The 11,907-nt window shown below is 44.2% G+C and overlaps 1 protein-coding gene across 2 annotated transcripts in view; it reads left to right on the forward strand.

The window, feature by feature from the left end:
* The window catches only part of Brinp2 (BMP/retinoic acid inducible neural specific 2), a 102,886-nt gene extending 95,405 nt beyond the window's left edge, over positions 1–7,481 (forward strand). For both annotated transcript variants that reach the window (XM_036202181.1, XM_036202183.1), the window contains exons 6-8: positions 1,554–1,790; positions 3,527–3,749; positions 5,396–7,481. In XM_036202181.1, coding sequence (XP_036058074.1) covers positions 1,554–1,790; positions 3,527–3,749; positions 5,396–6,512 — 1,577 coding nt within the window. In that variant the 3' untranslated portion in view covers positions 6,513–7,481. The remainder of the gene's footprint in view (positions 1–1,553; positions 1,791–3,526; positions 3,750–5,395) is intronic.
* Positions 7,482–11,907: the final 4,426 nt, after the last annotated feature.

Below are 11,907 nucleotides of genomic sequence, written 5' to 3' on the forward strand. Positions count from 1 at the left end.
TCTAAGGTGTAGTGTGAGGTCAGCCGAGCCTGGGACACACACTGTGAACTCTTTGAGTTTTCTGCCACAGACAAAGTCATGGATGTGGAAATGAAAAGCCTATATTTGAGGAAAGAGGATCCTCATATTCAGGAGTCCAATGCCTTACTCTCCTGGTAGAAGGTCTAGCAATATTCCTCCTGGAAGAGCCTCCTGAAGATCTGAGACACACTCAATCCATCCATACCCCTATCTATCTCTAAGTTTCCAACAGCCATCCTACCTGTGGCTTAAAGCCAGTGCCTATCCAGGCCTGATGGTCTGATGCATCTTGAGGCATAGTGTACCATCCTACATTCATATTTTCTTAAGAATTAAATTAGCTGGGCAGTGGTGGCACATACCTCTAATCCCAGCACTCAGGAGGCAGAGGCAGGTGGATTTCTGTGAGTTAGAGGCCAGGCTGGACTACAGAGCAAGTTCTAGGACAGCTAGGACTATAGGACTACACACAGAAACCCAGTCTCAAAAAAAAAACAAAAAACAAAAAACAAAAACAAAAAACAAAAAAAACAAAACAAAACAAAACAAAAAACCCAACCCAAACCAAACAAAAACAAAATCAACAACAACAACAACCAAAAAAACCAAGAGTTAAATTATACTGAGGTAGGCAACCATTCCCAAGTATGCAATACCACCTGGTGAAAGAAGGGTAGTAGTGATCAACACCAGGGCTGTGACTTGAGTGGGTCACTGTGGCTTTTGGCTTTTATTTTCTCATTAAAAGAAAAAAAATCTCAATATGAAATTAGGTGTGGTGACACACACTGATAATCCCAGCACTTGGTGGAGCAGATGCAGGAGGATCAGAACCCATCATCATCAACATGAGGAATGTGAACCTAGCTTGTTTTAGGGAACAAAATAGAACAACAGAATCACCACCTCTGGGATGGAGATGACCCTGAGAGTCACTACCAACTATATCTAGAAAATACTTGATTTAGCACCTGGCTGCTGTCAACCTGTAGTGCCTATCCCTAGCTCATAACCAGAACATTCTCAGCTATCCAGGCTGGAATGGGGGGGGGGGCAGGAAGGATAGCATTTAGGGAATGTCCAAGCATGCCTACTGCCAACTTGGGTGAAACTATAAGAAAGATGACTAGTGGAGGCAGAGCAAGCTCATCAAGCCTTGCTGTCTCCCCATGGAAGGCCTTAAGCTCTTATTTTATCTGAAACAACTTCCTGTTTCTCTCCCAGAAATGCTGATGTGTAGCCAGTAATCCAGTTCTCATGATAAGCACGCTCTCTCAATTTGGCTGATGTGAGGAGTTTGGCTAAGCCTTGGGCTTTGATGTTCCTCCTCCTCTGCATATTCAGATCCTCCCCCATCTGTCAGAGGGGCTAGGAAAGCCCTCTCTCCCAACCAGCTCAGCAGGATCAGACCCTGGGGTGACCATTCTCAGGCCCAGTCAGCAAAACCCTGTTTGGATTCTTGTAGCCTTGGGTGTGAGAAACTGAGTCCCACTGGTTCTGCTCAGTGATTCTTTGATTCATCCTTTCCCCAGGCCTGCAGGTGCTGCTCCCTGAACACCTGCGGGAGCGTTTTGTGGCTGCAGCACTTAGCTACATCACATGCAGCTCGGAGGGTGAGCTTGTCTGCAGGGAGAATGACTGCTGGTGTAAGTGCAGTCCCACTTTCCCAGAATGCAACTGTCCTGATGCTGATATCCAGGCCATGGAGGATAGCTTGCTGCAGATCCAAGACTCTTGGACCACTCACAACAGGCAGTTTGAAGAGTCAGGTAAGCAAGACAACTAGCCCAGGTGCCCCCCACCCCCTGCTGAAGAGTAGAGGCTGTGAGGGGCCAGAACATGAGAAAGCTGACTTGGAGCCCAACTTACTGTTTTTGAACTTCTAAGGAAAGAATAATTGTATGGTCACCAAGAGTCTTAAGTAGTGTGTTTTTCTTCATGCAAATGACCTAACTTAGATGTATGTGTTAAGGACTTAATAAGCTGAGACAAATATCATTGAGAACATAAATATCATTGTCTGTCCTGCTGGCTACTGATTTCATGGTGTCTAGCATAATGTTTGCACATGATAAATATTTGCTGAATACATGAAGTATTTATAGAATGGTCTAATTGGTATCCAGTGAAAACTAAATCAACTGTTATTTGTTGCTGACATAGCTAATTATCAATGTCATCTTAAGTCCTAGAGTCTAAGGAGTTAGTTTTGCTTCTTGCCCTATACTGACCAAGTTTCCCTCCTTGGCTTAAACCATTCAGTTCCTCAATGCTATGATATCCTCATCTTTAAAGGGGTATGATAGCAACAGGTTGGTACAAGGAGCTATTTAAAAAAAATCAAGTTCCAGCCCCCAACCCCATGCTTTGGGTTAGAAGTAGCAGGATATGTTTTACAATACAACTTTAGTTTTTACCACTATGAGATACTACAGGTGAATAAAGGAGAATGTCACAGACCTCTGCCAGGTGATTAGGTGGTGGCAGGTTCCAAGGCAAAGCAGAGAAGGAGGACTTGGGCATGAGTTCAGAAAGCATATCATACCCAGGACATTCAAAAGAACTCATACTGGGAACTTGGAAACAGACATGATGTTGCTTCTATATTAGCTACAGGGTAGAATGTCTATGTGACCAGGAGGCCAGGAAAGCAAGAATTTCTTAGAGAATCAGAGAGTAGGCTGTGGAGGAAGAGGTGAGGCTCAGGGATTAAATATTTCTAAGATTTCTGAGCTTGGTACAGTACCTTCTCTGTGCCCACATTTGCCTGTCGCTGAGCCTGTTTACCTCTTTCACTGGAGAGTATTGTACAAGAAATTTGGTCAAAGAGAGACAGAAAAGGAGTGGATCAGGATAGGAGGGGAGGCGGGGAGGAGATGAACTGGGAGTAGCAGATGTGGGAAACAGTAATCAGGATATGTTATGAGAGAAAAAAGATTGTTCTATGAGTAAGTTACATGGAGAAGAAAAAGGAAGAGACACATCCCAAAGCTATTAGTAAAAGCGGGACTTCTAGGCATTTGAGGAGTGACAGATCAGTTTTGAAATATCGAAGATTTAGTGAAGAACAGCAGCAAAACCTCAGAAGCAGGGGCTGCAGAGATGGCTCAGTGGTTAAGAGCATGTTTTGCTCTTGCAGAGGTCCTAAATTTGGCATGTTAGGTCATTTGTAACAACCTTTAATTATAGCTCTAGGAGATCTGCCCCTTCTTCTGGTCTCTATGGGCACCTACACATGTAGAGTGTGCATGTGCGTGCTTGCACACACACATGAGTAAAAATCTAAAAATGAATGAATTCTAAAAAAAGAATCCTGCAGCTACATTTCATGATATGTTAATTAATTTTCAATAAAGCCATATGTAATTTAAAAAGCTAATATAGCGGATGTGAAGTCTCTTTCTTATGCAGTGACTGTGAGGGGCTCCAGGGACTAAGGAACCAGCAATCTGTATTCTCAGGAGTCTACATAGCTTCTGCTCAGATACTGTATTTTTGCCCACAGAAGAATTCCAGGCCCTGCTGAAGAGGCTACCCAGTGACCGATTCCTGAACTCCACAGCCATCTCGCAGTACTGGATCATGGACACTAACGTCCAGCACCGCTACCAGCAGCTGGGAGGCAGCTTGAAAGTCCTGTTAAAGAAGATGCACCGGATTGTCCGCCGCCTCTTCAATCTCTGCAAGCGCTGCCATCGGCAGCCTCGTTTCCGCCTTCCTAAGGAGAGGTGAGCATCCAGGGTTCGGATCCAGAGCCCAGCACTTCCCGGCCATAGCTGCTGAGGCCAAGAACACTGTGGCCAACATGGAAGAAGAGAAAGTAGTGACATATTCGGTCATTCTGGTTCTGTGACCTTGGCCTCTTTGCTTATCCCTTTCACTCATCAATTGTGTATGAAGAAGTTAAGGGAGCCTTGTGTTACTTTTATGCAAATTAGAGTAGGTTCAAATACTATTCTAGTAACACCAGATTTCTCACTTGTTCTTTTCCAGTTTTCTAAGTCTTCTAGTGAGGAAAAAGTTGAGTTCAAGCTCATCTACAAATTGCCAATGATGATAAATAAATGCACTAGATTGTTTCAAACAAGTGACTCTTATCACTTGACTGAGTCATGGGAGGGAAGAAAGCTGAGGCCTAGACTCTCTTAATAGGGTGGAAATGTACTATGATAGGAATCCACTTATTTATTCACTCATTCATACATGCATCCATTAAAATTGTATTATACCTTTATTCCATGCCCTGCTATTTAGCTATAGAGGACACCATTGGTGAGAAGAGATTTAGCAAACATGCAAAGACATAAAAATTTTAAAATCCTGACTATATTAGCTACTGAAATTAATGGGGGCAGAACACCAATTAAAAGGATACAAATTTTTTAAAAAAAGAACAAAAACAAAAAAAAAAGGATAGTTCCCAAGAGGCTGAGGTTAGAGAGAAAAACCTCCTAAGAAAAGGAAGTCTTGGACAGCTTGTGTAGGAAAAAGTAGGAAAGCCTGGACTGTGTAGGTAAGACAAATACCTTGAGAAGTGTAGCTACCCTCACAGCAGCCCAGCCATGTCACTCACTGGGCCTCAGGGAAGGCAGGAAGCAGGAGTGGAGAAGACAGACCAGCAGGGTTAGTAAGATGGTGCATTTCTTTTTTAGCAATTAATTATTAAATGTCACCATGAACAGGTCACAAGCTCACTCCCTGAGAATGTGTTAGTGGACAGCCCAGGACCCATGTTTCCACTGCACCTCCAGGGAAGCCAGCTATCAATAAGTACTCCATAGAGCAATAGTGATTTTACACACATACAGTTGCCATGGATTGAACCAGAACATAGTGACGAGACAGTGACTGGAGTTGTCCTTTGAAGGAGACCCTGGAAACAGCCGATTTGAGGAGGTAGCAAAGAGTTGAAATCCAAAGTTCAAGTAACCCACAAAAAATTCCAAGTCTTCCTCTAAGAAGGATAAAGCAGGAAATAAGGAGAGACGCTTAGGTGGGCATGAACTTGGCAAGAATACAAACTGTTTAAAGAGCTATGCTATAGGGAGGTCTGAAAAGATGGATTTGATTCAAGACATTGAAAAGCCTACAGTTTTGAAAAGGGGAATGACTTGAAAGAAATTTAGCCTGGCTGTTTCCAAGACAAGCCTGTTGTCAAATCTCTCTGGTTGGTCCACTAGATAGAGTTCCAGGTTTAATTCAGTTGGTCCAAAGTGGAGCACCAAGGTTTTCACTACTCAGCCAAATGTGGCTTTGATCTTTTTATTGCCTCTCCCCCCAACCCCCATCGACTAGCCAGTTCCCTGATACTCTTAGGGAGGACAGTGGCCTGCAGCTTCCTTTGACTCTCACTCCTTTGTTTGATCTCTTCAAGATCCCTGACTTTCTGGTGGAACCGAATCCAATCCCTTCTCTACTGTGGAGAAAGCACCCTCCCTGGGACCTTCCTAGAACAGAGCCACAGCTGCACCTGTCCCTATGACCAATCTTCCTGCCAGGGCCCCATCCCATGTGCCTTGGGTGAAGGGTCGGCATGTGCCCACTGTGCTTCAGACAATAGTACTCGCTGTGGGAGCTGTAACCCTGGTTATGTGTTGGCCCAGGGACTGTGCCGGCCAGAGGTAGCTGAGTCCCTGGAGAATTTTCTAGGGTTGGAGACAGACCTGCAGGACTTGGAGCTGAAGTATCTGCTACAGAAGAGAGATAGCCGTATTGAGGTGCACTCTATCTTCATCAGCAATGACATGCGTCTGGGCAGCTGGTTTGACCCTTCCTGGAGGAAGCGGATGCTGCTCACTCTGAAGAGCAACAAGTACAAGCCTGGACTGGTGCATGTGATGTTGGCCCTGTCCTTGCAGATCTGCCTCACTAAGAACAGCACCCTGGAGCCTGTCATGGCCATCTATGTCAACCCCTTTGGGGGCAGCCACTCTGAGAGCTGGTTCATGCCTGTAAATGAGGGCAACTTTCCTGACTGGGAAAGGACTAATGTGGATGCAGCTGCCCAGTGCCAAAACTGGACTATCACTTTGGGGAACAGATGGAAGACTTTTTTTGAGACAGTCCATGTTTACCTAAGGAGCCGCATCAAATCCCTGGATGACAGCTCCAACGAGACAATCTACTATGAGCCCCTGGAGATGACTGATCCCTCCAAGAATTTGGGCTACATGAAAATCAACACCTTACAGGTCTTTGGCTACAGCCTGCCCTTTGATCCAGATGCTATCCGAGACTTAATTCTACAGCTGGACTACCCGTATACTCAAGGTTCCCAGGACTCTGCACTCTTACAACTCATTGAGTTAAGAGACAGGGTGAACCAACTCTCTCCACCTGGCAAAGTCCGGCTTGACCTTTTCTCCTGCTTGCTCCGGCATAGGCTCAAGCTGGCCAACAATGAGGTGGGCAGGATCCAATCCTCCCTGAGAGCTTTCAATTCCAAGCTGCCAAATCCTGTGGAGTACGAGACAGGCAAACTCTGTAGCTAATGGGGGAACTACCCCAGCTCTGGTCAGAGAGTTGATCCACACATTCAGGGTGCAAAGATAATCGGAGCCCTCACCTCAGTGCCAACAGGATGCTTCTCTGAGACTTTCAGCACCTGGGAGATGGGAGCTCAAGGCTTGGACTGAAGCAGGCGAGAGACAATGAAACAGCCACTACACACATGCACAAGTGCATACAACCCACCCCACCCCACCCCAGCCCCGCCCCAATCACAGGGAGGCCACAGCTCAGCAGCCTCAGATCTGTAAAGTTGGTGCTCTCAAAAATGAATGCATTTGAAGAAGAGGCAAGGAAGAGAAGAAAGAACCAACTACGTCAGGAAAGAAAGGAGTAAAAATGCTTCGAAGTGATTCTTGCCATCCAGGATAGCGAGAAGGGACACGTGTGGGAGGGGCGGGAGCCTCCCCTCTGTGGAGTCACTTTTGTATTCTTTTTAACCAGATTTCTTAAAACGTTGCTGTTGTGTGTGACTCCCTGCATCGGTTCTGACTTTTTGTACACTGCCTCCCTGCACCCTGGAGGCCATGGGCTGATGGCCTTTGGTGCCACTTCCTCAGAAAGTGTGCGCAGTGCTATGGCAGAGGAGGAGCCAACAGGAAGGGCAGGCCACAGCCTCTTTGCTCACTCCTCACTTCCCCTTCCCGCCAGACCCCACCCCCACCCCCCCACCCCACAACCCCCACAACCCCCCACCCCCCGCACCTCCTCGGCCTCCCCGGTTTCCGAGTTTTGACTTGTTCCAAGAGCCCCTCCCAGCTCATGCGGAGCCCTCTTCCCACAGCACTTGTCTGTCCAAGGAAGCAGTTTTGTCAAGTTAGAGACGATGTATATGGAAATGTTCTTTTCTAAAAAACAACAAAACAAAAAATATTTATTTTGTGATTGTTTTTTCTTGTCAATCTGCTCCAGTCATATGAATCTCTGAGTAAAATTTTACTTGATTTAATGCATTTTAAAGACCCTTTTTAGTGGGAAAATGAGGGAGAAATGAGAAATATAGTTCCTTGGGTTGTCTGAATGGTTGTTGTTATATTATTATTATTATTATTATTATTATTATTATTTATTTATTTATTATCCTGTGTCTGAGAGGAGTGTCCACAGATCATGTACATTGATGCGGGAGGCTGGTTCATGGTTCATTAGTATATGTATGCGTTAATTTGTGCCTGTGTTAACTCAGGTATGAAGTGTGCGTGTGCATGGGCGTGTATGCGTGTGTGTGTGTGTGTGTGTGTGTGTGTGTGTGTGTGTGTGCGTCTGTGTGTGTGTGTGTGTGTGTGTGTGTGTGTGTGTATGAGAGAGAGGGGGGACAGGGAGAGGGGGGAAAAGGAGAGGGAGAGAGAGAGAGAGAGAGGATGAGGAAGGAAGAAACAGTAAATGGAGCTGAACTCTTAGAGAGTCAGCACAGGCCCTGCACCAGAACATCCCATCATCATGTTATTGTGCCCGAGGACTGGAAGGTCTCACCAGAAGCTGCAGTCTTACTCCCGAAACCTCCTGAGAGGGGCTCTGTTGTCAGTGCTCCTATGGGCAGCAGGAGACTCTCCCATGGCCTACATATTATGGTCTGTCTTCTCTAGTCTGTCTGCCACTTCCCCAACCCACACGTACTAGACAGACAAGACATGCTTCTCAGCTGAGTGGCCCTCACCGCAGTGAGGGATCACCTAATAGCATATTATGTAGACAACCACTTCTCTGTCCATGTGCTTTGTGTTCTAAGTGCAGTTTGTAAGTATGGCAGCCCTATTTTTATGCAGAGCAAATCACAGAAATACTAAATATCTCAATCTATAGCTGCGGTACATCTCGGTTCATAAAGAATGAAATGGGAGGCAATGATAGAATGGTCCCATCTACCCAAGAGTTTTTTATGTTCATTGTTGCATATAGAAGAATTACATTAATAATCAATTACAACAACAACAAATCCATGGCAGGTAAGTGCCCCGAGTTACTTCTACACAAGCTCCCTGAAGGCTTTAAATCCAGCGTGCTGGGAGGATTGAGGATGAAGGCAGCTATTGGCTAGCTAGTCCTAGTTCAAACCATTGCTTGCTAAGTGGGGTTTATACCAAGCTTCTCAGCTGTGGGAAATAGAATGAACAGATGATATCTTCATCAATGGGAGATCTGTGAAGTACCAGAGGAGGGTACTCTGGGTGAGAAGAGGGTTGCAAATGTCAGGAAGACTTTGATATATGCTGAAGATGGGCTTTGAGAAGTGTAAGGCAGACAGTGGAGTCTGATTTTAGCACTCCAAATGATCCTGTCTACATGCTGTAGGAGTGGGTGGACAGAAACTTCCACTCATAAATTACGGGCACACTTTTTATGTGGCAAATTGTCAGCCGCTGTGCATAGCAAAACTCAGAGTGGTAAGAGAGAAATTGGGAATCTACTGTGCATAAAGTTAGCAGTGTGGAGCCTAGCAGCGGGACATGATTGCCTCTGTAGGAAGTGAATCAGCACACAGGAGATATGGGTTTCCCTTGAATCAATCCCACCATTGTGCTAGATAACCTCAGCTCTATGCCCCTGAATCAGAGATCAAAATGGGCTACATTGTTGCTAGAAAGGACGTTCTGATTTGAGAGAGGAAGGACATCTTGGGAATCTCTAAGAAGTCTGATACTGTGAGATGTTATGGTTTTAGGAACGTATTTACCTATTACCGAGATTTCATTCCTTGCCTACTGAAAGCTTTAAACTGTGAAGGTGAGTGTATCAAGTGCTCCTAAAAGTTCTATATGTGCCCCTTTGATCTCAGGTGCAAGAAACAAAGATAGAGGACTGGATGAACACAAAATATAACAGACATTTTAATACTTTACCTAAACATTTGTTTTAGGTCTGTGATGGAATACCATGAGTGCCTAGTGTAGAAGAGCTTGGGTTAATGCCGCAGACCAAAGATTTTGCTCCTAGAAGCCAGAAAGAAATAAGGAAGGGGCATAGTTAGTGGCAAGGTCGCTATGAGCAGTGGTTCTCAACCTGTGGGTCACAACTCCTTTGGGAGTCACACATCAGATATCCGGCATCTCATATATTTACATTATGATTTACAACAGTAGCAAATTTACAGTTATGGACTAGCAATGAAATAATTAAATAATTCTGTAGTTGGGGGTTACCACACCACAAGGAAACTGTATTAATGGTTGCAACATTTGGAAGTTTGAGAACCACTGTTTATGAGGAAGCTTTAAAAGGTTGAAACTCAGTTAAACAGAGTTTTTCATAAAACTAGGTTGTGAAATTAATTAAGAAAAGGATGCCCATGTTGAAGTTTTCACCTGTAAATTCTATGATAACCAAACATGTGAGCCACCTATTCTCAGATACATTTGCAAATAAAGGATTATCATTAATTAGTACTGGGTTGTCAATGTTGATGAACTCATTGTGGAATTAAAGCTAAATCAAAATTCAGTTACTGCCATACACTGGGTAATAACAGTCAGGAATTCAAGTCTTAATGGTAACCTCAAAGAAGTCATACATCAAATGCTAATCTTCCCTAATGCTGGAGACTAATACCTCTAATACTAAATAATATATTTAATACCTGCTGCTAATAATATAATGCTGTACTCCTTAAACGTACTCAGTGATGAACTGCCTAAAACATAAATGAACTCACAATATTGCATATCACATATCGTTCAGATCCTGTCCTTGGCTTCTTTTCAAAAGTATGAAAATAGTGGTTCATGATAGGCAGAGCTGCCTTTCAAGTAGACAGAATAGTTTGCCTCCATGATGTTCTGCCCTAAAGTCTCTAATTTCATCAGGTGGGTTTGTCCTGAATTTTAAGAGAAGTCTTCCTTTGTCATTATGTTCTGCATGGAAGCTAAAATATCCCATGGGAAAAGTAAATCTTACAAATTAAGCAATGGAAAGATAGAAGACCGTGCTCTTGGAATGGGAAGTTTTGTAGAGACTAGACAGCCTCATATCTTCATTACTGACATAAAGAAAGAGGCTAAGGGAACTGGAGAGAGTAAAGAGCCTGCCTGGTTTGTATCTGTCAGCATAGCTAGACACAGCTGTCTTGTCTTTCCCTCCTTGGCTTCTCTCTGCCGGTAAATGACATCCAAGACTCAGGGGTGAGGAAGACCCAATTCAGGATCTGGGAGTGTGGAAACAGACAAAGGAAAACACGATTCTAAGGAGAGGATCCCTAAGAGATGAAAGCACCCCAGTGTTATTCCCTGTTGTTGGGTCTAGGAATAAATAATATCCCTAGGAAGCACTATGCATGGAGTAGACATGTTTCTATGAAGGACACAGACAGAGCAAAGGCCTTGCTAGTCTCCTAATGGCTGTATCAGCTCACTGTGTTTAATCACAATGTCTTGCCTCTAATTTCTTAATAGTTATATTTTCTGTAAACTATCTAATACAGATTTTTTTTAAACTTTTATTCTTCTCTCATACATTGTATCCTGACAGCAGTTTTTCCTCCATCTACTTCTCCCAGGCTCTGCCCCCACAACTCTCCCTCCTCCAGATCAACTTCTCTGTTTTCCTTTAAAAAAAAAGCAGGCCTCTCATGGATATCTACTAAACACAGCGACAAGATACACTAAGTCGCACAAACACTGGTATCATGGCTGGACATGGCAACTCAGTAGGAGGAAAAGGGTCCCAGGTGCAGGCAAAAGAGTCAGAGACTCTCCCACTCCCAGTCCCATAGGAATACAAAGCTACACAACCATAAGTTATATGCAGAGGGTCTCGCTCCAACCCACACACACTCCATGTTTGTTGCTTCAGTTTCTGTGAGGTTTTATTAGTCTTGATTATCTATTATATATTTTGAATATCACTAAAGTGTTCTGGTGTCTACATAATATTTTTCCTCTGAAGGCTAGAAGCATGGTTTGCCACTCGCACTGAAAGCCTTGAGCTGTCATTGTGGACTAGATCTGGGCAGTAGCCCAAGAGTCATGAAGTGATGATACCCTAGTGCAGGCTGGTTTTAGTACAAAAAAAAAAAAAGCACCAAGTTTTTATGTGTGTCTCATCCATGACACCAAAGCAGCCTGCACTCCTGGGATAGCTTGCTTCTCTCTAGATGAGGCATTAGACATGCAAAGGAGGAAAGGTGGGCTGGAAATTCTTGGTACTCTGTTAGGACTACACATATTCTGGCTTTTAATGGTGGTTCTGCCACCAGTCAGTCCTGTGACTACACTAAGATTTTCTACATCTGTGGGGTTCAGTTTGTTCCCCCTTGGAAGAGGAGTTGGATTTTTCTCCTTGGGTTCTGAGGGTCCTTCTAAGTTATCCTTTGACAGTGTGAAGAGCGGTGAGCACAGCCAACTGTGAAGCCGATGAGTCAAGTCAACCTGCATTCTCATCTTGGAC

This window comes from Onychomys torridus, chromosome 11, assembly GCF_903995425.1.
Source record: "Onychomys torridus chromosome 11, mOncTor1.1, whole genome shotgun sequence".
NCBI lineage: Eukaryota > Metazoa > Chordata > Mammalia > Rodentia > Cricetidae > Onychomys > Onychomys torridus.